The sequence below is a fragment of the Mytilus californianus genome, unplaced genomic scaffold (genome assembly GCF_021869535.1).
Source record: "Mytilus californianus isolate M0D057914Y unplaced genomic scaffold, xbMytCali1.0.p SCAF_4, whole genome shotgun sequence".
Taxonomy (NCBI): domain Eukaryota; kingdom Metazoa; phylum Mollusca; class Bivalvia; order Mytilida; family Mytilidae; genus Mytilus; species Mytilus californianus.
Window position 1 is genome coordinate 116,954,647 of NW_026262690.1, and position 27,846 is coordinate 116,982,492.

Here is a 27,846-nt window from a genome sequence, read left to right on the forward strand (position 1 = left end):
GCCTCAAAAAGTTGAAAAATCTGCAATTTCAACAACACATGTGGACACAAACATGCATGGATAGTATCCAGCTCTCAAGACCAATACTAGTTTGATGAAAAATTTCCTTGATCAATGAGTAGTTAAATTTCAAACTATCAGCAAACAGGAAGTGGATGTACTGAAGATGTGTTGAAACGACATGAAAATCAGCATATCGGAACGAAACATAAACTTGATCTGTAACTCATCATTGTAGACTCACATATCAAAAATCAGCTCAAAATCTGAAGGCGTGTAGAAAAAAAGTCTGTATAACTGTGATTTTCAACCATTTATCAAAGTCCAAAGCCCGTAATTTCGGCAAAATTTAGCAGAGCGGAACGAAACTTAAACTTGAACTGTTACTCATCATGGTTAACTTACATACCAAAAATCAGCCCAATATCTAAAGGCGTTTAGAAAAAAAGTCCGTATAACTGTGATTTTCAACAATTTATCAAAGTCCAAAGCCCGTAATTTCTGCAAAAATAAGCAGAGCGGAACGAAACTTAAACTTAATCTGTAACTCATCATGGTTAACTCACATACAAAACATCAGCCGAATATCTGAAGGCGTTTAGAAAAAAAGTCCGTATAATGCATATGGTTTGTTATGGAATGACGGAATGACGGAATGACAGATTGACGGCGGGGCCATAACAAAAGTAAAATTTAGAATTAGGTGCTAATTATCCCTGCAGTTTTGAGGGGTATGTATTGTCATTTAAACAGGTTAATGTTTGGGATAATGAATTCATTTCAGCGTGAAACAAATATGAATCATGTATAGTATGTTAGTGTTCTGATCAATCATTCCCAATCAGTATAATAGTTGTGTGAAAGGACGAATGAAAGTAGTTATATTGTATGTCTGTCTTTGTTATGATTTATATGCCTGTTTATGGGGGCCCTGTGATTAGGTTGATAAAAGAATTTGCATGAATTTGAATCATTTATTTCAAAAGAAATATAAAAAAACGAAAATAAAAGAAAATTGAAAAAATAATCTGCATGCTTAGACTGTCCGCAGTTATGAAGACTGCGTCACAAAGTTGCAGTATATCTACCTTCTTCGATTAAACCATACGCATTGTTAAGCAAACAAACACTTGCCCCCTCCCTCAAAAACCATAGGATTTGCACTAAGACAAATTTCTTCCAATCTGGCACATTGCAGAATACTACTAGCTCCGTAGCTTCTGTGAATTTATTAATTTTCTTTCTGTATGGCTCTGCACTGCCTAATGAACCAAACATTGGATCAACCGTCTTGTCAATAAATATCCAACTTAGATGATGAAAGCACATTTTAACGCTCAGATTTTGAGTTGGGAGAATATAATATTTAATTCGATTTAAATACATTTAATAACCATTTTGGGTACGTCATCTCAATTCTTTTACATAAACAAAAGTGGCATTTTAAGTTTGCATCATTCTTGTCTGTAAATTAATGTACTCAATTCAACAGTATTTGGTAATTTGTTGGAACAATTAGTTGTAATTACACGAAAACTCCTTTTTGGTTTAAGATTGTAGTATTCCGAGGTATTCCGATTAAATGTGTTGGGAGAAGATGAACTTATGATATAGTATTGAAGATACAATCTTCTTATTTTCTATCTTTATTCAATTTATTCATTGGTAATTTATGAATATGCTATAATGTGATAAGATTTCAGCATCATACTTTACGTCACAATATCAAATTAAACCAAACTGGTAATTTTATGTGATTATTTCATCATCCGATATGATGCGACGGTAACCAAGCAACATATAACTTGACCACCAAATAAAAAAAGATAAATCTTGATCAACGTACGATCTTCAATGACTATAACTCACGTGGTTATCTCTATGTTGTCCAAAGTGAGTCAATAATATCGAAATGATCATATCCTGAACTGAATAAATCACTTTTTTTACGTTTAAAAGTTGAGTTTTTTTATAGCTTAAATGTTTGTATAGATAACACGTGCTCTGAGCTTCGGGCACAGTGTAAGGCTGTTTTCATACATAGTATAGATCAAGCGATATGAAAATGCTTTCGCTATTTGTACTTCACTAAACCATGTATGCTTCTTTTACTACCGGTCTGGTACGAATGTTTGTACAAGTTGTAAAGATACTTGACATATGTGATTCTGTTGTCTGTACAGGTGTATAATAAAATGCTTCGCTGAGCGCAGCTGGATACAACCGCAGAGGTCCAACCCCGAAAAGTTGGGACAAAAATGGACAAAATATTCGCGCTTGATACAGGTCTGAATTTGGATTGTAATTAAATATTTGACACATAATAGGTTGGTACCATAACCCCTAAAATCAATCCCAACCTTCCTTTTGTGGTATTGAACCTTATGGTAAAATTTCTTAGAGATCCATTCACTTAAACTAAAGTTATTGTTCGAAAACCAATGTGTCTTCGGACGACGACGACGACGACGACGACGCCAACGTCATACCAATATACGACCGCAAAAATTTTTTGCAGTCTTATAAAAACTGAGGTTTAGACTACGATGTCCCGAGATACCATATTATATTTTTTTCATTCTGCGCACACTAAAGAATTAAACAAATTCAAGAGGTGTTCGTTTGGCTGTAATTGAGGTAAAGTATTCATGTCCGGTGCGATTGGCTTTTCTATGAATCAGATGAGAATGCCAGGATCTCTACTTTCAATGGAACCCTTACAACTCTTTCGAAGGTGGGTGTAGGAGGCATAAATACGTAGTCAAGTTTGGACTGTTTGCAGACTTTATTCTAGGTAAAAAATAAAAATCTTATTTTAATAAACTGAGCAACAACTAAGCAGCCGAAAGAACGTAATTCATAGCATGTTGTAGAGCTTATAAAGTATAAACTTCGGGATATCGGTTTAGACATATTTACAAGATTGTATAAAATTTAAGATGGGAAATTTTATAACCTTTGTGTAGAAATGACACGAAACAAATTTACTTTGCTCGGTTTCGGCTGGTTCAACTAGCCATTTTTTTCATTTTTTTATTTCGGACTTTAATTCTTAACATATCTTTGGCGTTCAGTACGTTTGTTAATTCTCATTCCTATCAAACTGGTCCCCGAAGAGTTTCAAGAAACTTTCAAAATGAAGAACAACAATATAAGAGTTCCTTGCTTTGGTAAGTGGCTATTTCTGTTACTATAAGGGATATCTCAAGAAACTCAGATTCTTTCCAGTTGCATTTGGTTGGATAGAATTTCCAGTAACAAAGTACATAAATAAGTTCGCTTAGACGAAATAAAGTTAAACAAATAGTTTTTTGCTATGGCGTTGTCAGGGTATTTTCGATACTTTGGTATCTTTAGCCTCTCTCTCTCTTTCTTTTTTCTTTTTTAAAGAAATCTACATTTACATATTAGTAAGTGTCCTTTTTGTTGTTAGGGATGAGGGATTGATAAATACCCCGCCACGTCCAGTCTTTGTTTAAGCTTAATGTTTTTCTGCTTCGTTTCGATCTGATGAGTTAAGCCTTTTTCAACTGATTTTTAAAGTTTGTTCTTATGTTGTGCTGTTACACCACTGTCCCAGGTTAGGGGAGGATTGAGCCCTCACAACCATGCCTAACCCCGCCACATTCTCTATGTGCCTATCCCAAGTCAGGAGCCTGTAGTTCAGTGGTTGTCGTTGGTTCATGTCTGTAATATTTGTTTTTCGTAAATTGTTTTGTTATAAATTAGGCCGTTAGTTTTCTCAATTGAATTGTTTTATATTTTTCATGTCGGGGCTTTTTATAGCCGACTATACGGTATGGGGTTTTCTCATTGTTGAAGGCCGTACTGTTGCCTATAATTGCTTACATTCACATTTTTAACTATGGTGGATAGTAGTCTCATTGGCAATCATACCAAATCTCCTTTTTTTTATATAGCTATGGAATGTTGTCTGATAGACATCCATGCATTCCAAACGATTTGTTATTCTTAATTCCTTTATTTTCTTATTTGCATGGACTGATGACATACTTTACAGATTAAATATTTTGTAAACAATTGCGTCTTTGCCTTTCCTATTGAGTTTCTGTGTCCCCCTTTTGTAAAATCATAAGTTTTCTTGAACCTATTCTGTTGACCATTTTCACCCTCCCTCTTTTTCTTTTTTAGTAAAAATCATTATTTTCTTTTTGCCCATCTCCCCTTTGCCAATCTCCCCGTTTTTAAAAATATCATTAGTTTGCCTTAAACTCCTGCCGACCTTCTCTCCCCCTTTTCTTCTTAAAATCGCTTATATCAGTAAATTATGTTCGTACCACTTCTATGTTTATCCTACAAACACGAGAAATAAATACATTGACAACATGTAAACTTTAAAATATTTAATGTAAATAACAGTTTATAATCTGAATGTACACGTCCATGTCGTGTCAATATATCACACCATTTAAGGTTAACCTAAGGAGATTCTATAAAATCTGTTAAGAAACATTTATTTCTTACTCAGTTAACAAAGATTGCACATAATACATTTTTTCTTAAAAAAATGAAAAATCGTCAAAAATAAATTTACATAAACGCTCTAAGTAGTCAGACCTTAACTCAAGTCTTTAATCACAGTGGTGTCCTAGGTTATACATCGACTAGTTACAATTACAATTATTTTGACTAGTTAATTTTCATAATTTAAAATCTTTCTAATGATTTAAAAGAATCAGATCTTAAAATTTACAGCAGATAATATACATTACTATTTGCAAGCACCACTTGTATGACAAAATTGCACTAACCATTTTTCAATTTGCAAAAAGAGTATTTCTTTTAGTTCTTATACTGTTTCTGTATTATTTTTGGTAACTAAATATATGAAAACGGCAATGTTTCAACTCCCAACTGCATATATACAAAATAAACACATTTTGACAACTTTTGTAATACATAAACCCCACGACAGTATTGTCATACATGTAGTTTATATATGTACATTCTGTGTCCAAGTTTCTTCAGAATCGTTGTAGATGTAATTTACAATGATCTTGTATATATATACAGAGCTCCGCGCTTTTTTTACACATGTTTATATTGTATTCTCTGCACTTATAAACAGTGAATCCTTGATATTTTTATACACACAAACTCCTTGTCCAGTGTTCATCCAGTGTGTATGGTAACCGTTGGACAGACCAATAGATGATTCTGTAACATCGCCTGTAGTTCGTCCCGCTCTTTTCGCAGACGTCTGATCTCTGTCAGTTTCCTCGTATTGTCCGCCTCTAATTCATTTACTTGCTGTAAATAATAATTATAATTTCAGAAATATATTTACATATCAAAAATCATATGTAAAAAAAAAATACTGATACTTGTTCATTTGTTATTCTGTTTATATATTTTTTTTTTGGTAAGGTGTTGATGTTTTCATTGTGTTTTTGTATTTTGAGGTGTCAATAATTGTCATTATTTCGGTTGGGGTCGTTACTTTTATCAAGATGGAGGATGATGAAACTTACTTATAACTTATGGCACCGATTTCCCCTAATTTGCCACATTTTCGTTTAAACCGACGACAACTTATTCATACCGCACAATATGATGATCAGAATAAGACTCTTAAATTGTCTATAGAAGGCACATATAATTCTATGAAAAAACAGATTATTTTGTTATACATTATGTTTACCTTGGCATACACTGGTCCTTTCGCTCGGCGACGTTGACGGAATCGTCTTGCTGCTAGTTTATTCTGTTCTCGTCTTTTAATAATTTTCTCTTTTTCTTCTTCCGTCAGCTAAAACATTTAATAAGATGAATATAAGTCAAAACGAATATATTTAAGAAAATATTGATAAATTATATGCCGAGATTTGTCAGAAGATTAAAATATTAATTTCTTTCAATTAAATAGTTTTCAGCAATTTGCTTCCATTTTTTTATCTCACAGTATCTTAACAACCTAAATGATAGTTACAAATCTTTAAATATACTATATATAAATACAATAGATAAACATTAACTTACCTGTCCCTGTTCTGGTTCACTGAATTCCACCCCTAGTTCGCCTTGACCATTTGCCAATCTTCTTGATTGTATGGTATACTTTAATTCCTCTTTTACTAAAGGAGTAATTTCTCCCGTTTCCAAAGCAACTAAAGTAGCTTCCGTAAGGCCGTTAGTCTGCTTAGAAGGTTTTAACTCAGCATCATAAAATATGGTAGCCTCCATGAACTTATCGGCGTCTTCGGTCTCAATTTCTGACATAGGATAGTTTTCCAGTGGAGTTATCCACATACTCGGGTAGTCGTATTCTAGCATTATTTACTGTTCATATATTGACATTACTTGCAAAAGTCAATTTAAACTCTTGTGCTATCTTTTCTTTTTTCTTTTTTATTCATTATTTATCGAACTAACGATGCCATGCTTAATATTTACACGTCTTTATCGTTATGTGGTCGTAGTTCTTATGACTATGGGATACCCATTCAATCCTATTTATACAACCGCATGATTGACTATGACGATTAGTTACTACGTGTTGTGAAATGACATGTAAAGTTAATGGAAACACCTTGTACGTATTAATAGAAATACTGACGTGTGATAGATGTTAGGAGAATTTGTATTAAAGCATTTTTAAAGCAATGACACTTATATCAGTCGAAAATTTATTAATGTTGGTATTTTTAATATATGATATTGCACGAATTTATTCAAATGATATCTTTTTCCTGTCTAAAATGACTATTTCAGCCATAGACAGTACGACAACTACGTTTACGACAAATCTGTTCCGAATGATACCAAGTTGGGAGAATTTACACTTATCTATTGAATAGGACTATGTATATATAAATTAAAAAAACATTATTAATAGACCATAAGTATATTCTTACGAGCAGATGTGAACATGGCATACATTTAAATTACACAATGATTGAAATATGATTAATGAAAAGTAGTTCACAAAATATTTTATAATGTAATCGATCTTTGAAAATTTCAAGCAGAGTTGAGCTTTTAACACGCTCGTAGCATGTCATTTGGAAGATACCAAAGAAAGTAAAATATTAGTAACTAGTATAATCAAATATTAAGTTTGGAATTCGATGTAAATTTCACTGTGTTTTTTCATATAAAGTCGGAATTTTCAGTATAGACTTTTAACATTGGGACAAACCGTATAGAATATTAAGATGTTAATTTCTTTCTAATAAAAAATCGTAGGAATAAATATTCAAATACTTTTGTATTACAAAGTATAGACTTGAAAGTTTAGGACAGACGGAGCAATCTTTCCTTTCTATTTTTATGTTTTGATTTTCCTTGGTGGTGCGTTCTGACGGTGGTCCCTTCTTATGCAGGGTGTATTTCTCAATTAAACATATGGTTCGATATGCGCGGGTTTGCTGTGACATTTCATATATTAATCAGGGTAATATTTTCTTTACTTACAAAATCCTACAAAGGAGTACCGGTCAAACCTTTAATGAATTTTATCTAATTGTAAGATGTATAAAGGAATTATCACATTTTTATAGTAGTATAATTTATAAGCTAACAAGTTGAGGAATTGTCCTTCCAATCTGCCTTTTTTACTTTTAAATAGCTAAAAACTTATCGTTAGATGTTATGATTATATTGCAGTTGTTCATTCATTGCGTCTGGTCCTTTTTCGCTAATTTATGGTTTAACATTTTCATTATTTTTTTTCTATAAAAATGATGTACAAATATTTTTGGACCATAGAACAGGTCGCGTCTTCCTGTACTAACTATGCCATTTTTGAATGAGTTTAAATCACAGTACAACCGCCAATATCAGAGTTCAAGGCCTTCCAAGGTCAAGAATGTTGTCAGTGATTGTCTCATATATATATATATATATATATATATGGTCATCGTAGCGACTACCAATGCAAGCCAGACCTCCCTCTCAGTCGACATTTGAGATCCCCTGGCCACACTAAGGCAGATCTCAATCGACTGACCATTACAATCATTGACCACAACTCTGCTTGGTCTAGGGAGGATAGACTCACTCGGGAAAGATTTTGGATAAGAAAATTAACAACTTTGGCACCAAATGGGATAAATGAAAAGATGTAGTTCGACTCCATGCAGTGCTTCACATTTGGGTTGTATTACTTTTTATTACAGTCTCTGTTTCTATTTCTTTACCTTACTCATCTCTAAAATAAATCTGTTGAATATACCAATTTAAATTGCTTAATTTTTTGAGGGATGTAAAAGTACCAAGCCACGTTCAACTAGTTAACCTTAGTCAAAATTTATTATTATATTTTAACGGCCGTTTGTTTGCGATGTTTAAATACGCAGACTCTGTTGCAACTACTCTACCGTTGTCAAATTTGAAATATTTACAAATTTAGATCGTTCAGTGCTGTTTATTTGGAATTCTTATTGACGCAATCGTTCTTGTAACATCATAACTGTCGTCACCGTTAAAGCTTTAGAATTGTGCTAGTTCATATCGCACATTATTATTTTTATTTAAAGCATATATTTGAACTCTCTGTTGTAATTAGTCATATAACCTATGTCGTGTTTAACACATATTTAGAATTGTGCAAGCGTCTTACCTGATGTTCGGTTTGACATTTTTATTGTATAAATTTCAAGATTTGTATAGTTTAATCTAAGTAGACTGATATATGATTCATTCAACATCACAATCATATTTACTGATGAAGGATATCTGTTATCCGAAATATTTATAAATAATTACATTTATAGTTCCTTTTTTTGTTATTGGTGTTGTTGTGTACACTTTTTAGGCGTTTATATATATATATATATATATATATATATATAGGATATCGTACTATTTTGTTTTGTCTTCTGTTTTTTTTGTTTTTTTTTTCTTGTTTAATTTGTTGTTCTGATATTTTATAGACACAGTACTCTCAGATCTGTCCTTTTTTTTTTGTTATAGGGATGAGGGATGGATAAATACCCTGCCACGTTCGGTCTGTGTTAATGTTTGATGTTTTTCTGCTTTGTATCGATCTGATGAGTTAAGCCTTTTTCAACTGATTTTTATAGTTTGTTCTTTTGTTGTGCTGGTACACCTCTGTTCCAGCTTAGGGGAGGGTTGAGCGCTCACAAACATGTCGGGGCCTTTTATAACCGACTATATGGTATGGGTTTTCTCATTGTTGAAAGCCGTACGGTTGCCTATATACGAATCAAATTTGTTTATTATAGTGACATTGTGTTTATATACATTATAATAATAATATATGTCAATACAGTGTTTGTACACCCGGCCCATTGGACATATAACTAAAGTCACTTAAAAATATAAATCTATAAATCATTTCAAAGTAGAATCCTGTAGTTCAAATATTTACATAAATGAATTGTCTGCGTTTTGTAAATGCTTGTAAAATATATTTAGCTGTTCTTCTTGGAAAATAAGTAAGTAGTTGTATTAATTGTTCACAATGTGGTAGTGATAAAAATGTTTCTTTGCCCGGTATGGTAAAGTAAAGTTGCTTACATTCACTTTCTTTAGAGCTGAATAACAATGATGAGAATTGGGTTGACAGAATAGATAATATTAGGCAAATAAATAAAAAAGAAAAAGAGTTAAAGGAATACCCAGCCCTCTAATCCACACTGACTCTGTATTCACAATAAAAGACCACTAGTAACAGCTGAAGGACACATGAGTTGTCTCCCATATATATTAATATTTCACTTGAAATGAAATGAATTACTTCCCTTCTACTAAATATTATTTTACTGGTTACAATATTTAATCGAATTGTTGGTAAACATGTAAGAAAATATCAAGGGACAATCAGATTCGAAGAAGCAGAGATAACATAATGGCCAAAAGCAAAAAAAAAAAAAACAAAACGATTAAAAAGAGTTGGCAATAATAACGCCAACAAAACTATAATAAACAAAAACCCGAAGACTGTGCAAAAAGAAAAGCACCCAATACATTTAGAAATTCAACAAAAATCATGATTAAAAAACCATGCTGAGGAAGGTTAAAAAGAGAAGTGAAGAATGGACAGTCAGGACAAAGGAATAGCCTTCATAATCACAGAATAGTTAGATCAATGGTACAAAAAAAAATTATAGATACAACATGAAATACGTTCACAAATAGGAAATATCCAGCTAGTATGGTTAAACAATAGTTGAGAAAATCATGGCCATGAAACAAATGTTGATATACAACCCTTCGAAGTCTTTTCTAATCTATTGCCATAAATCTCCGATGATAAAATGACTTCAAAGATAAAAGTAAAAAAAAAAAAAACACAATGAATGATATTTATGAATTTGCAGAAAATAATTATTTACATTTTTATCGCGAAATCTATATTTAAAAATGAAAATTAAAAAGCAGTATTGTTTGTTTGTCTTGTGAGTTTTGAAAGAAAAGGGATAGTTATGCTAAGCAGCCTCTTTTTTACAAATGCCACTTCCTATTGCTAATGAAATGAAAACCCATTGACAAGCCACCAAAAAAAAATGGAAACACGTTTTAAAGTGCATGCGTCCGAAGAGCTTTTCTGGATTTAAATTCATCAGGAACGCTCAAAGCCGAATATTTGAAAGCCAATGATGTATAAGAACCGAAACAGTTGAAGAGCTATATTACAAAAAAGGACCACAAGTTGTGTTCAATGAATATCTTTAGTCAGTGAAAACAAAGGACCTTCGTTTAAAATATGACTGCCAATTGTAGATATTACATGTTTACATTTAAAACAGGTGGGGTCCTAATGAAACGTCAAATGAAAAATCGAATTTTCCCATATTATAACAATTATACGGTCCACACAGTTTGTTCAACACTGGTGATCAATCTTAGGGAACATGCTTAAACCAAGAAATAATAAAAGTATATATAGTCCTAAAGTTTTACATATAAATGAATGAATTTAAAAACACGGAGTAACTTGATCACCTGGATCTTGATTTATAGTTTAATGGTAAATTAAAATACATTTGTATTCAATCAAAATCTTCTTATTTCCGAATCCTTTTATTCAACTTTATCTTTGTGTGATTATGTATTTGTAATTATGACGAATAAGTTTTTTTTTTTATTTGGCTGTTGTCTCTTTGATAAGATTCCCCACTTCCATTCTCAATTCTATTTTGGAAATTTTTTTAAGGAGATTTGTTGACATATTTGGGTAAATTGTTCAATACCCGGAAAAGTATTTTAATCTAACGATCACTAGTATTTTCAAGTCTATCTACAGTGCTAATGGAATCAACCCAATTCACTTTATTTTATTATCACATGTTCAAAAACATTGATAGGACGATATAACAATGAAGAAATGAAAAACAAATGACTATATATATAAACTTTAATAAACTGTTCCCCAAAAAAAGAAACCTATAAAAATAAGTAGATGTGATATGATTTCCTATGAGACAACTATCCATGTACCAGAAGGGAAATGGCGTGGATTTTAGCCACGCTACGGCATTCAACATTAAGGAGCACACCTACCGTAAAGTCACCTCTAAAAGGCGACGACATGACAGAATGTCAAACAAACAATTCAAATGAAAAAACCACTGCCTTGTTTTATTACAAAACAATGAACGAAAAGCAGATAAAACAATCGGCAACCAATCCAAGTCAGTCACTGAATTAGAGGCTACTAGCATAGAAAAGGCACATACAGCTGAATGTGGTGGTGTTCAACATAACCTTCCCCGATTACATAAGCATTACCTAAAGTTTGCATTACCAAATAAAAAGTGTTTCTGAAAATGAATTGCACGGATGTAGTATCTGGTAATATAGTTGAGATCGACACTATGACTATGAACACGGCAAAAAAAAAACCAAGAAGCAGCAATTAACAACTAAAGAAATACAAAAAAGAAAGCTTGTGTATCATTAATTAGATTTCAAACTCTCTATCAGTTGGTTAGAAAGTCCATCACATTTTTGCTTTTTTAGTTACACAGTGTTTCATGTTAGGAAGGACAAGGGGCGACAATGGCCGTTTATGGCCCCACCCCAAATTTCATTTATTTTGTCATGTTGGAACTATACCACAGACCTTCTGAAAATGGTGGAATTTTTTTTTTGGTCTAGCTCGTATATTCTGTTGCCTATCAACAGGATAATTGGGGGTGGGGGAGCCTATTATATATCTAAGATCCAACCTGTGTTACATGCAGTAAATACACTGTTTAAATATAACACAATGCAATGCACATTTTTTGGCAAAATCATTATCATTTCTCCCTAGCAACAAATCTTTGCCCGGCAAACACCGGCTGGAAATGGTACAAAGAAGAGCAACAAGATACGCAGTCACTAACAGATATCACAACACCTCATCTAACATTCTTTAGCCTTACCCCGGCAACTCTAACGGAAAACCCTTGAAGATCGTAGGAAAGTATCAAGACTCACAATGATGTACAAAATGACAACGGGATGGGTAATGTTGATACAGAAAACATTCTCACTCTACCAGACAGACTATCCCGTAACATAAAAATCAACGGTTTCCAAGCACCATCGTGTAGAACAGAAGTGAGGAAAGAATCGTTCTACCCAAGAACGACTATAGACTGAAACGCACTACCACTTACCGCCACCAGTGCAGGTAGTCTTGAATGTTTCAAGACTCACCATCAAGTGTACAAAAAAAATTGCAAACGTGACATTGGTAAAACCACGAAATCAAGTGTCCACGAAAATGAAACTTGTCTTCAGTCCACGGAAATTCGTATCCAGTAAAATAAGTCACAGACGTGTTGCGTCGTATTGACGCAACACGAATTTCATTTTTCATGTTAAATCATTTTTGGATTTCCTGTCCTCAAACTATGTATACATTTCCAATTTTCATAATTGTGTTGATTCCCTCGAGTTCATTAAGTACTAGTTCATCTATTGAGTATTAGTTGCTTCATCCCTTTATTATTTCTAACTAACTTATTATGTCAACGATAGACTGATGCAGCATTTTGTCATGATACCAACATAGACCAAATTAAACCGAGAGTATTGTTGCCCCATTTGAGGAAATTCTTTATTGAATTTGACAGAAACACATTTTATTCTAAGATAGTTTTGACTATTAGAATCAAGGTAATAGTTGAATATGATTTACGCATATATTGGTACTGGACAGCAAGAAAGGATTCAAGAGGTGACACGTCTGTAGTATCTTATAATGTGCTAGCAAATAAATTTTGTAAATGAATCAAGAAGTGACACGTCTGCAGTATTTTATAATGTGCTAGGAAATAAAATGTGTTAACGAATTAAGAGGTGACACGTCTGTCGTATTTTATAATGTGCTAGGAAATAAATTGTGTTAATGAACCAAGAGGTGACACGTCTGTAGTATTTCATGTGCTACGAAATAAATTTTGTAAATGAATCAAGAGGTGACACATCTGTAGTATTTCATAATGTGCTAGGAAATAAATTTTGTAAATGAATCAAGAGGTGACACGTCTGTAGTATTTCATAATGTGCTAGCAAATAAATTTTGTAAATGAATCAAGAGGTGACACGTCTGTAGTATTTCATAATGTGCTAGGAAATAAATTGTGTTAATGAATCAAGAGGTGACACGTCTGTAGTATTTCATAATGTGCTAGGAAATAAATTTTGTTACTGAATCAAGAGGTGACACGTCTGTAGTATTTCATGTGCTAGCAAATAAATTTTGTAAATGAATCAAGAGGTGACACGTCTGTAGTATTTTATAATGTGCTAGGAAATAAATTGTATTAATGAATCAAGAGGTGACACGACTGTAGTATTTTATAATGTGCTACTCAATAAATTTTGTAAACGAATCAAGAGGTGACACGTCTGTAGTATTTCATAATGTGCTACGAAATAAATTTTGTAAATGAATCAAGAGGTGACACGTCTACGTCTGTAGTATTTCCTAATGTGCTACGAAATAAATTTTGTAAATGAATCAAGAGGTGACACGTCTGTAGTGTTTTATACTGTGCTAGGAAATAAATTTTGTTACAGAATCAAGAGGTGACATGTCTGTAGTATTTTATAATGTGCTAGGAAATAAATTGTGTTAATGAATCAAGAGGTGACACGTCTGTAGTATTTTATAATGTGCTAGCAAATAAATTGTGTTAATGAATCAAGAGGTGACACGTCTGTAGTATTTCATGTGCTAGCAAATAAATTTTGTAAATGAATCAAGAGGTGACACATCTGTAGTATTTCATAATGTGCTAGGAAATAAATTTTGTTACTGAATCAAGAGGTGACACGTCTGTAGTATTCTTTAATGTGCTAGGAAAAAAATTGTGTTAATGAATGAAGAGGTGACACGTCTGTAGTATTTTATAATGTGTCAGGAAATAAATTTTGTAAATGAATCAAGAGGTGACACGTCTGTAGTATTTCATAATGTGCTAGCAAATAAATTTTGTAAATGAGTCAAGAGGTGACACGTCTGTAGTATTTCATAATTTGCTAGGAAATAAATTGTGTTAATGAATCAAGAGGTGACACGTCTGTAGTATTTCATAATGTGCTAGGAAATAAATTTTGTTACTGATTCAAGAGGTGACACGTCTGTAGTATTTCATGTGCTAGCAAATTAATTTTGTTAATGAATCAAGAGGTGACACATCTGTAGTATTTCATAATGTGCTAGGAATAAATTTTGTTACTGAATCAACAGGTGACACGTCTGTAGTATCTTATAATGTGCTAGGAAATAAATTGTGTTAATGAATCAAGAGGTGACACGTCTGTAGTATTTTATAATGTGCTAGGAAATAAATTTTGTAAATGAATCAAGAGGTGACACGTCTGTAGTATTTCATAATGTGCTAGCAAATAAATTTTGTAAATGAATCAAGAGGTGACACGTCTGTAGTATTTCATAATGTGCTAGCAAATAAATTGTGTAAATGAATCAAGAGGTGACACGTCTGTAGTATTTCATAATGTGCTAGGAAATAAACTGTGTTAATGAATCAAGAGGTGACACGTCTGTAGTATTTCATAATGTGCTAGGAAATAAATTTTGTTACTGATTCAAGAGGTGACACGTCTGTAGTATTTCATGTGCTAGCAAATAAATTTTGTAAATGAATCAAGAGGTGACACGTCTGTAGTATTTCATAATGTGCTAGGAAATAAATTGTGTTAATGAATCAAGAGGTGACACGTCTGTAGTATTTCATAATGTGCTAGGAAATAAATTTTGTTACTGAATCAAGAGGTGACACGTCTGTAGTATTTCATGTGCTAGCAAATAAATTTTGTAAATGAATCAAGAGGTGACACGTCTGTAGTATTTTATAATGTGCTACGAAATAAATTGTATTAATGAATCAAGAGGTGACACGTCTGTAGTATTTTATAATGTGCTACTCAATAAATTTTGTAAACGAATCAAGAGGTGACACGTCTGTAGTATTTCATAATGTGCTACGAAATAAATTTTGTAAATGAATCAAGAGGTGACACGTTTTCGTCTGTAGTATTTCGTAATGTGCTACGACATAAATTTTGTTAATGAATCAAGAGGTGACACGTCTGTAGTATTTTATACTGTGCTAGGAAATAAATTTTGTTACAGAATCAAGAGGTGACATGTCTGTAGTATTTTATAATGTGCTAGGAAATAAATTGTGTTAATGAATCAAGAGGTGACACGTCTGTAGTATTTTATAATGTGCAAGGAAATAAATTGTGTTAATGAATCAAGAGGTGACACGTCTGTAGTATTTCATGTGCTAGCAAATAAATTTTGTAAATGAATCAAGAGGTGACACATCTGTAGTATTTCATAATGTGCTAGAAAATAAATTTTGTTACTGAATCAAGAGGTGACACGTCTGTAGTATCTTATAATGTGCTAGGAAATAAATTGTGTTAATGAATCAAGAGGTGACACGTCTGTAGTATTTTATAATGTGCTAGGAAATAGATTTTGTAAATGAATCAAGAGGTGACACGTCTGTAGTATTTCATAATGTGCTAGGAAATAAATTTGGTAAATGAATCAAGAGGTGACACGTCTGTAGTATTTCATAATGTGCTAGCAAATAAATTGTGTAAATGAATCAAGAGGTGACACGTCTGTAGTATTTCATAATGTGCTAGGAAATAAACTGTGTTAATGAATCAAGAGGTGACACGTCTGTAGTATTTCATAATGTGCTAGGAAATAAATTTTGTTACTGATTCAAGAGGTGACACGTCTGTAGTATTTCATGTGCTAGCAAATAAATTTTGTAAATGAATCAAGAGGTGACATGTCTGTAGTATTTCATAATGTGCTAGGAAATAAATTTTGTTACTGAATCAAGAGGTGACACGTCTGTAGTATTTTATAACGTGCTAGGAAATAAATTGTGTTAATGAATCAAGAGGTGACACGTATGTAGTATTTTATAATGTGCTACTCAATAAATTTTGTAAATGATTCAAGAGGTGACACGTCTGTAGTATTTCATGTGCTAGCAAATAATTTTGTAAATGAATCAAGAGGTGACACATCTGTAGTATTTCATAATGTGCTAGGAAATAAATTTTGTTACTGAATCAAGAGGTGACACGTCTGTAGTATTTATACGACCGCAAAAAAATTTTGCGGTCGTATATTGGTATGACGTTGGCGTCGTCGCCGCCGTCGTCGTCGTCATTGTCGTCCGGCGTCGTCCGAAGACACATTGGTTTTCGCACAATAACTTTAGTTTAAGTGAATGGGTCTAAAAATTTTTACCATAAGGTTCAATATCACAAAAGGAAGGTTAGGATTGATTATGGGGGTTTGTTACCAACAGTTAAGGAATTAGGTGCCAAAAAGGGGCCAAAAATAAGCATTTTTGTAACTTCCAGACAATAACTTGTGTGTTAGTGTATGGATCTCTCTGACATTGTACCACAAGGTTCCATATCACAAAGGAAATGCTGGGATTGATTTTGGAGGTAATTGCCTCAAAATTTTAGGAATTAGGGGCAATAAAAGGGGCAAAAAACAAGCATTTTTCTAGTTTCATGACAATAACTTGTGTGTAAGTGTATGGATCTTTCTGAAATTGTACTACAAGGTTCCATATCACAAAGGGCTGCTGGAATTGAGTTTGGGGGTAATTGCCCAAAACGGTTAGGAATAAGGGGCCAAAAATAAGCATTTTTCTAGTTTCCAGACAATAACTTGTGTTCAAGTGTATGGATCTCTCTGAAATTGTACTGCAAGGTACCATACCACAAAGGAAATGCTGGGGTTGATTTTGGGGGTAATTGCCTCAAAATTTTAGGAATTAGGGCCAAAAAACAAGCATTTTTCTAGTTTCATGACAATAACTTGTGTGTAAGTGGATGGATCTTTCTGAAATTGTACTACAAGGTTCCATATCACAAAGGGAAAGCTGGAATTGAATTTGGGGGTAATTACCTCAAAGTTTTAGGAATTAGGGGCCAATAAGGGGCAAAAAACAAGCATTTTTCTAGTTTCAGGACAATAACTTGTGTGTAAGTGTAAGGATCTGTATGAAAATGTACTACAAGGTTCCGTATCACAAAGGGGAAGCTGGGTTTGAGTTTGGGGGTAATTGCCTTAAACGTTAAGGAATTTGGGGCCAAAAAGGGGCCAAAAAACAAGCATTTTTACAGTTTCCAGACAATAACTTGTGTTCAAGTGTATGGATCTCTCTGAAATTGTACTGCAAGGTACCATACCACAAAGGGAAGGCTGGGATTGAGTTGGGGTGATGAATCATAAGGGGGTTAAAAAATTGGAGGGGGGATTTTTTTTTCCTTTTTTTTTATTCTTTAAAATTTTCCATTTTAAGTTGGTTATTTTTTATTTATATATAAAAGCAAATAATAATGATATGGTTTGATTTCATTAAAAATTGAAATATTGGGGTTCTTTGATATGCTAAATCTAACCGTGTATTTAGATTCTTAATGTTTGGTCCCGTTTTCAAGGTCCAAAGGGTCCAAAATTAAACTTAGTTTGATTTTAACAAAAATTGAATTCTTGGGGTTTTTTGATATGCTGAATCTAACCGTGTATGTATTTCGATTTTGGATATTGGACCATAATAGGTAAACTAAAATTTTTTTAGTTCTTAGACCACATTCATTTTGTGTCAGAAATCTATGCTGTGTCAAATATTTAATCACAATCCAAATTCAGAGCTGTATCAAGCTTGAATGTTGTGTCCATACTTGTCCCAACTGTTCAGGGTTCGACTTCTGCGGTCATATCAAGCTGCGTCCAGCGGAGCATTTTATTTATACTTTGCTAGGAAATAAGTTTTGTAAATGAATCAAGAGGTGACACGTCTGTAGTATTTCATAATGTGCTAGGAAATAAATTGTGTTAATGAATCAAGAGGTGACACGTCTGTAGTATTTCATAATGTGCTAGGAAATAAATTTTGTTACTGAATCAAGAGGTGACACGTCTGTAGTATTTTATAACGTGCTAGGAAATAAATTGTGTTAATTAAGCAAGAGGTGACACGTCTGTAGAATTTCATAATGTGCTACGAAATAAATTTTGTAAATGAATCAAGAGGTGACACTTCTGTAGTATCTTATAATGTGCTAGGAAATAAATTGTGTTAATGAATCAAGAGGTGACACGTCTGTCGTATTTTATAATGTGCTACGAAATAAATTTTGTAAATGAACCAAGAGGTGACACTTCTGTAGTATCTTATAATGTGCTAGGAAATAAATTGTGTTAATGAATCAAGAGGTGACACGTCTGTAGTATTTTATAATGTGCTAGGAAATAAATTTTGTAAATGAATCAAGAGGTGACACACCTGTACATGTAGTATTTTAAACTGTGCTAGGAAATAAATTTTGTAAATGAATCAAGAGGTGACACGTCTGTAGTATTCTATAATGTGCTAGGAAATAAATTTTGTATTGCAAATTTGATATGAACAGGATCTGAGAAGTTTGAACATAAAAATTAAATCTATGGTCAATCCACTACTATCAATAAAATTCTATATAAACTGTTTGACCTGGTGATTAACAACTCAGAAAATAAACTATAGAAAGTGTCTGCAAGCTAAATGTCTGAACAGTACTGTTTTTGCTACAATAAACATGTTTGATTATGACTGATAACAAAACATTGCTTAAATTCATATTTTATGAGGGCCATCGTTGGCTAAATGGTCTAAGTAGTTCATTGATTGTATCACTTGCCTGTCAACACAAAGGTTGCCAGTTCCAGTCCTGCACATGGCAGGTGTGTTCGACTCCAATATTGACTAGTATTTCCAGTTTTCCTGCTATAAGTTGGTGATATTGTGTATCAATTCATTACAGCAATATGGGCACATAAAAAAGCAAACGAACAGCACTACTTCTCAAAGTAACAGTGATTATATTAGTACAGAATATTATTACTAGTGATGGACTTCAAACTCTAAATAGACACATGCATCGATTCTATTGGTTTTGTACTGCAGTATTAAGGATTTTTCAGAAATTAATTAAAATGGACACCTGCATATAATTCAAAAGGCGATATTTCAATGGTATTTCAGAATAGATTTAAAATTATGCAAAATATGGGGGGAAGACAACAACGGGACAATAAAAAAACAGAAGTCAAAGAAAAAAAGACAACACCATAGGCAAAACAATCATGAAGATAAGACAGACAACAGCCCACAAACCACACACCATAACACTAAAGATAGAGCAACACATCTGCCACCAAAAAACTGAGATTCTCAAGCGTCTGAAATAGCAAGCAGTTTTTATTCCAAGTATGGTACTGGTTCTATTCCAAGTATGGTTCTGGTTCTGCTTCTAATGTCAAACAAACAAGCTAGTGATTAGTCACATTTGTCAATGTCACAATCAAGGAAAGAGGACAGAACTGTGGAACATACCCTTCGTCATTCATAAAGGTCATGAAAGTTGCAAGCACCTATTTTGAATTTGACAAAGACAAAGTTTCAAAATACAGTTCAGGTAATTCAAGTTCATATGCAATACAAAAGAAACAGCCAATGAAAAACAGTATAACATAAATGTTGAATTAGTTAAGACGGTATTTTGTTATCAAATTACCAATTTCTTCCTGACCTAACTACCGGTATTTTAAACATGTTCAAGTTCAAAATAAAACTTTTTTGATCTCTTACTGCTATTAAACTGAAGTTCGAAAACAAAAGAAAATAATAATTCATAACCATTGACAAGGAATATAATCCATAAATATTTCCTTAAAGAAAAAAGGAGAGAACAGATATCAAGAGTTGGTACAGTTCTTTATAAATGTAAACAATTTTATTATTTTTTCATTTACAGAAAACATATCATGAAGAAATAATCCAAGTAATAAATTATTGTTGTTTTAGACTGAAGTCTGCAATGTATGCATGTCTGTCCCTCTATCTCATTGAACCAGAACAATGCATTTCCTTTCATCCGAACCTTGGTCCAACAACCTTTCATAGAATGGTCTCACTTTCGAAATGTAACATGTTTTTTATGTAATTTTGATTCTCTTTATTCTGTAATAGTTTATATAGAGGTGAGCTGCACCAATAATTACACCTGTACAATATCCAAACAGTGTCCCCACTACACAGGTAATTGGCCATTCCTGAAAAAGATATCAATTAATTAAAATATTTTACATTGAATTTCTTTACTGCAGTCCAGATGTCAGAGGAAATCATGCAAGTATAAATAGGAAAATGCAATCAATAGCCAAAAATATTGTAATAAATAATAAAAAAAAATCTTCAACCGTTTCAAAAAGGAAATGTGTTTTAAGAAGACATGACTGAGAAACTGATGTTGTATCATTGATGTCAAGCAATCAAAGAAACGACTGGATATAGTAATAAAAAACAATTGTTGTTAAAACACTGAATTGAAAAATATGCTTTCTTTATTACTGATTAGTAAAATTTAAAAAGAATGCTTTTCTCCAAAGAATAATACACTCTTTATCATTTTTCAAATATTTTCATTGCAGTTAACAGGAGCTTTTGTATTGACCTATGCAATTTATAAAAACTTTTACATAAAAGATATAGAAATTTCAAGTGCTGATACAAATAACAGGATTATACAATTAACAGGTACATGTATGTAAACTAAGTGGAGATACCTGTACTGAAGTTTATCACACATTTAGGGTTATATTTAAATCTTTATATCTTGATTTTTTATAATAAACACTGATTGGTAAAACAATACTTTTAAACATCACCAAATTGATACTTCTTTATGTTTTTTTTATTTTGGATCAATTTACTGTATTTAAGACGAAGATTTTTTTTTCTTACATCACTTAAGATATTGTTGAAGTTTTTTAAATCATAGAAACCAGCATTAGTGAAGACATTATTTACCTTTCTTAAGTTTTATGTAGACCCTTTGGCTAAAATGGCTGCGTTTTTAGCTCAAAATTTACTCTAAGTACAGCATCTGGAAAAGTTTTAAGGCATAGCATGCCCTAGATAAATAAAATTCAAATTCATTTTATGTTTTAGAAAATTTAAAATTTAACTGGATTTGCTGTGTACTTTTTTTCGTCCCAGCAGAAGGTGCCAAAATTAACACCACTGTCCCAGGTTAGGGGGAGGGTTGAGCGCTCACAAACATGTTTAACCCCACCACATTCTTTATGTGCCTGTCCCAAGTCAGGAGTCTGTAGTTCAGTGGTTGTCATTGGTTCATGTCTGTCATATTTGTTTTTTATAAATTAGGCCGTTAGTTTTCTCAATTGAATTGTTTCATATTTTTCATGTCGGGGCCTTTTATATAGTCGACCATACAGTATGGATTTTTCTCATTGTTGAAGGCCATACAGTTGCCTATAATTGCTAACATCCTTTCAATTGAACTTTGGTGGATAGTTGGCTCATTGGCAATCATAACACATCTCCTTATTTTTATAAATAGTTGAGTTTCACTTGATATGGTCCACTCAGGTACACAGTTTAAATCACCAATTATTGTCAGGTAGCTATTGTCCATCTATTGTCCATGTCAATCAATACAGTTCACTTCAATTATTACCTGTGGGGAAGTTCTCAAACCTCTTTCCCAACTTTTATTTTGGCACCTTCTGGAGGAATGAAAAAAGTGCACTGCAAAATCCTGTTTATAATTTTTTTAAAGAAAATGTATTTGAATTTTATTTATCTAGAGCATGCTATGCCTTAAATTTTTTCCAGATCCTCAGGTTTTTCTGTACTCTGAGTGTTTTTTTGAGGTGAAAAAGCAGCCATTTTAGTCAAAGTGTCCACATGAACTTAAATATAAGGTAGTTTCAACTTGCTTTCAATTACTTCAATAATACTTTTATAATATATTATACTTTATCGTACCGCTATGTTTTTATTCTGATTTAAGGACAAGCTATTTCACAGATTTTAGTAAAATTTTGTTCTATGAAACATTTCACAAAACTCTGTCACAAAGCCCATTTACTGTACCTTGACCGTAAATACAGATCCTGTGACCCCTCTTTTTTCCCAGGATCTGACAATGCTTGATTCTTCTTTATATTCTGATAGTTATTACAGCATACAATTCAGACTTTGTCTAGATTCAGATCTATTTACCTGCCATGGTCTGTCCCAGTCCAGTGGTATGGGGAAAGCTCCTAACCAGGCACCTATTATACTACATATAGTAGAGAAATACACTATGGATTCGGCTCCAAGTTCTGGACTACAATCAAAATATAATTCATTAAAAGTAACATCATCATGCATGTATAACAGTAATTTTTTTCATTCATTGCAAGTAATATAGTAAAAATATATGCTACATCAAAATAAATATATGAAGTCATGATTATAAAATGTTATAAACTGTCAAAGTGACTTGTTGATTTCCCTAGATACTGTATTCCAAAAGACCACTTTTGAGTTTGTTGCATTTCCATCAAAAACTTTGGTTTTAGTGAACATCATTTGTGTGTTTAGAAGCATTGTCGCTTCCTTCCCGTGTTGAGCCAGAGGGTGAAAAAATATGATGCTATATTGCACGAATTATCATGATTATTGGGCAAATTAAATTCTTATAATTAATAATCAGCACTGCTCTGTCATTAGGGAATTGTGATGAAGTACCTACAGAACAAACATTATTTCTAGTTTATCCTGCCTAATGATGATCACAAAGACGCTTGATGATCTTTAATAGTGCAGGGATACAGGCGAACCCCTCTATCTGGTAAATGACAGCATAAAGGCGCACATAATTGATGAACTTTTCCGATAAGGACATTACTCGAAAGTGGTCTATTAATATTCACTATTAATTTATTTACTTGTCTTTTGCAAGTATAAAAAATGATGTGGATATAAATCTTATATAAGTTTTTTAAAGCAGAGGAAACTTGAGCACCCAGAAAACCTCTCACCTTTGGCAAGAAAACTGGCGACCATTGTCAAATGCATCTCCCATAAGCTGGGTTGGAACTAACAACCTCAGTGTTGACAGTTCTGGTGATCATTGTAGATGAACTACTTAGGGAACGACTATTGAACTTCAAGGGGGGTTACAGTTTTTATAATATAGTGCCATGATGACTGAATGAAAATACATGTACCTGTTTTGTGCAAATATTCTGATCCACTGTACTGTACTGGTACCCATCACACACAGAGCTGGTAATACAACTGTAGCTGACATGGTCATACCAAAGTGAAATGTCTCTGCTGAAGATCTAAAAATATAGGATAATTATCTTAAAACTGTACTGTCATCATAAAATGACAAATGTTGACTTAGTTTTCTATCAATAATGACAATTTTAATAAACTGCTTCGCTCAGCGAAGCTGGATACGCCCGCAGAGGTCCAACCCTGAACAGTTGGGGCAAAAAAAGGACACAATATTCAGGCTTGATACAGGTCTGAATTTGGATTGTTATTAAATATTTGACATATTATAGGTTTCTGAATAAATGTAGTCAAAGAACTTGAAATTGGTTATATGAATTAAATTTATATTCAATTAAAGCAATACACTGTGCTGTTGCTCAATACTTAGTAAATCTGTTGTCAGACTATAAACAAATAAAGTTCAATTAATTCTCAATGTCATATTAGAAATTTATGAAAATATAAAGGGAGCTTACATCAATAGATATAAACAATTCACCAACTTCATGAGAATTGCTGACAGCATTTTTGAGTTATTGTCCGAAAACTGGAAAATCCCACCTGAAAAAAACCCCACAACTCAGAAATGATAAATGAAAAATTTATAAAATTCTAAACGGAGCTTACATCAATTGATATAAACAATTCACCAAAGTTTCATAAGAACTGCTTAAAAGCATTTTTGATTTTTTGTCCGAAAACTGGAAAATCCCCTTTCTTTATGAACAAGAGTGCACACGCTGAACTGTCTCGCCTTCTTTACTACCCATTGATATTATGTTGATAGTCCTAAATGAAAGCTTTACTACAACTATTACATAAACTTAACATGATCCAAGAAAATGAAGTCAAGGTCATATAAACCAAACGAGAAATACATGTACACCTTACAATCATTCAATACACTAAATATAGTTGACCTATTGCTTATAGTTTCTAAAAAACAGACTTAACCAAGAAAACTAAACATTGACCAATGAATCGTGAAAATGAGGTCAAGGTCAGATGAACCATGCCAGGCAGACATGAACAGCTTACAATCCTTCCATACAACAAATATAGCTGACCTATTGCTTATAGTTTAAGAAAAACAGACTGAAACACATAAACTTAACACTGAGCAATGAACCGTGAAAATGAGGTCAAGGTCAAATAAAACCTGCGAGACTGACATGTACATCATAGAATATTTCCATACACCAAATATAGTTGACTTATTGCATATAGTATAAGAAAAAAGACCAAAACTCAAAAACTTAACTTTGACCACTGAACCATGAAAATGAGGTCAAAGTCAGATGACACCTGCCAGTTGGACATGTACACCTTACAATCATTCCATACACCAAATATAGTAGACCTATTGCATAAAGTATAAGAAAAACGGACCAAAACACAAAAACTTAACTATAACCACTGAACCATGAAAATGAGGTCAAGGTCAGATGACACCTGCCAGCAAGACATGTACACCTTACAATCATTCCATACACCAAATATAGTAGACCTATTGCATACAGTATAAGAAAAACAGACCAAAACACAAAAACTTAACTATAACCACTGAACCATGAAAATGAGGTCAGGGTCAGATGACACCTGCCAGTTGGACATGTACACCTTACAGTCCTTCCATACACCGAATATACTAGACCTATTGCTTATAGTATCTGAGATATGGACTTGACCACCAAAACTTAACCTTGTTCACTGATCCATGAAATGAGGTGGAGGTCAAGTGAAAACTGTCTGACATGCATGAGGACCTTGCAAGGTACGCCCATACCAAATATAGTTATCCTATTACTTATAATAAGAGAGAATTTAACATTACAAAAAATCTTAACTTTTTTTTCAAGTAGTCACTGAACCATGAAAATGAGGTCAAGGACATTGGACATGTGACTGACGGAAACTTCGTAACATGAGGCATCCATATACAAAGTATGAAGCATCCAGGTCTTCCACCTTCTAAAATATAAAGCTTTTAAGAAGTTAGCTAACGCCGCCGCCGCCGCCGGATCACTATCCCTATGTCGAGCTTTCTGCGACAAAAGTCGCAGGCTCGACAATAAAAGCCTGTAACTCGGAAATGTAAAATCTAAAATATATAAAAATTGAAAGGGATCTCATGTCAATAGATATAAACAATTCACCACAATTTCTTGCAAGCTGGTGAAAGCATTCTTGAGTTATTGTCCGCAAACTGGAAAATCCCCCTTTTTTTAATGAATAAAACCCCATAACTCGGAAACGTAAAATCTAAAATTTATAAAAATCGAAAGGGAGCTCATGTCAATAGATATTAACAATTCACCACAATTTCTTGCAAGTTGGTGAAAGATGATTCTTGAGTTATTGTCCGAAAACTGGAAAATCCCCCTTTTTATAATGAATAAAACCCAATAACTCGGAAACGTAAAATCTAAAATTTATAAAAAACGAAAGGGAGCTCACGTCAATAGATATAAACAATTCACCACAATTTCTTGCAAGCTGGTGAAAGCATTCTTGAGTTATTGTCCGCAAACTGGAAAATCCCCCTTTTTTTAATGAATAAAACCCCATAACTCGGAAACGTAAAATCTAAAATTTATAAAAATCGAAAGGGAGCTCATGTCAATAGATATTAACAATTCACCACAATTTCTTGCAAGTTGGTGAAAGATGATTCTTGAGTTATTGTCCGAAAACTGGAAAATCCCCCTTTTTATAATGAATAAAACCCAATAACTCGGAAACGTAAAATCTAAAATTTATAAAAAATGAAAGGGAGCTCACGTCAATATATATAAACAATTCACCAAAGTTTTATTCAAATTGGTTAAAGCATTTTTGAGTTAATGTCCGACATGTTGACGACGGACGGACAAACGGAAGGACAACGGTATACCATTATATGTCCCGTAAACGGGCGTATAAAAAGTCAACATTTGCTTACTGGTACTCTCAATACTCAATGGTGATTGAAAGATTGAACATGGTGTTGATGGTAGATAATTTTTTGACTCAAAAATTTTAAGGTTAAGCAGATTTTAAAAAAAATACTGTAGTGTTAGTTAAATATTTCATCTTCATACAAACTGATTTTTCCTCATTTTTGAAGATTTCATCAAGATGAAGAACATTAATAAAAGTATGTTATTGTTCATTTAATTTTTTACACCATGACCATTTGGTTGGTAGATGCAGACATCACTCAATGGATAAACTGTTGCATACCCAAAGTTTCTTTTTAGATCTACGGATATCCAAAAGATTGTTGTAAAATAAGAAACACAAAAACTCTGCATCAGATAAATGTATCTGGTGAAATTTTATTCTGATGTACAATGAACATGATGTTTCAAATAGTTTAAAGGTTTATGTCTGATTATTGATTACAATGTACACTTGCTATAAAATGTTGATGAAGATGTTTGTTAATAAAAGTCACTATATGTATATACCTTACTACAAAGAGTATTTTAATATATGCTGTACTTACTCTAAGAATGGTGCACCAAATAAAACTGCTATTACATGAAAAAATATCGATGAACAAAATAACAATAATCCATTCTTCAAAATGATTCTTATCTGAAATAAAAATAAAAAGTTCCAATAAACTTAAAAAGGTGAGAAAAATTGAAAATTAATGGTGATAAATCATATACTTGAAAATGTAATTGCTTTACTAATCAATGGAAAAATAGTCATCCCTCAATACAGGTGACACATTTATAGTCAAAAAAATATCAGAAATAGTAAATAATGCCCCCGAGGTCATATGTTATAGGACTATAGTGACAGGGTGCAAAATTGACCAGGTGCCAATTTAATCAGGAATTTCGGAGAGAAGGGGAGGGTCTTAGTGTTCTACATGCCAGTGCATTCTATAATAACATAATTACTTTTGATAGTATCCCTGCGTTCCTTTGTGATGTACCTCCCTGGATATTCAGAAAATTGTAAAAAATTATATTGAATACGCTAATAAAAAATATAAATAGTTTTGTGACAATAAAGCGATATTTAACTATACTAAACAGATTTTCATTGGTTATGCTAAAGAACAATAACATCAATGTACTAATAGAGAATATAAGGTGTCCTTTTAGCAAGGAATTTAGAGTTTCTTTCGCCGGCAAACGATTTGCCATGGGGGCAGACATCTTTGTTTACGATTCCCTTAGACAACTTCCGGTTTTTGTCAAAACAAACAGAACCTGTTTCGACAAATCTAATA

The 27,846-nt window shown here is 32.8% G+C and overlaps 2 protein-coding genes across 2 annotated transcripts; both read right to left on the reverse strand.

Annotated features, from left to right (window-relative positions):
* Positions 1 to 4,349: 4,349 nt before the first annotated feature.
* On the reverse strand, positions 4,350 to 6,456 carry LOC127739197 (uncharacterized). Its single transcript, XM_052250817.1, has 3 exons — positions 6,001 to 6,456; positions 5,663 to 5,770; positions 4,350 to 5,271 (listed from the first exon to the last, which is right to left on the reverse strand). Exons 1-3 carry the CDS (start codon positions 6,292 to 6,294, stop codon positions 5,134 to 5,136), a joined length of 540 nt encoding a protein of 179 aa, XP_052106777.1. The 5' UTR covers positions 6,295 to 6,456; the 3' UTR covers positions 4,350 to 5,133.
* Positions 6,457 to 20,238: 13,782 nt separating this feature from the next.
* On the reverse strand, positions 20,239 to 27,781 carry LOC127739218 (phosphatidylinositol-glycan biosynthesis class F protein-like). Its single transcript, XM_052250832.1, has 5 exons — positions 27,512 to 27,781; positions 27,106 to 27,197; positions 23,564 to 23,680; positions 22,569 to 22,677; positions 20,239 to 20,593 (listed from the first exon to the last, which is right to left on the reverse strand). The coding sequence occupies exons 1-5, from the start codon at positions 27,770 to 27,772 to the stop codon at positions 20,477 to 20,479; spliced, it is 696 nt and encodes a 231-aa protein (XP_052106792.1). The 5' UTR covers positions 27,773 to 27,781; the 3' UTR covers positions 20,239 to 20,476.
* Between the last annotated feature and the right edge of the window lie 65 nt (positions 27,782 to 27,846).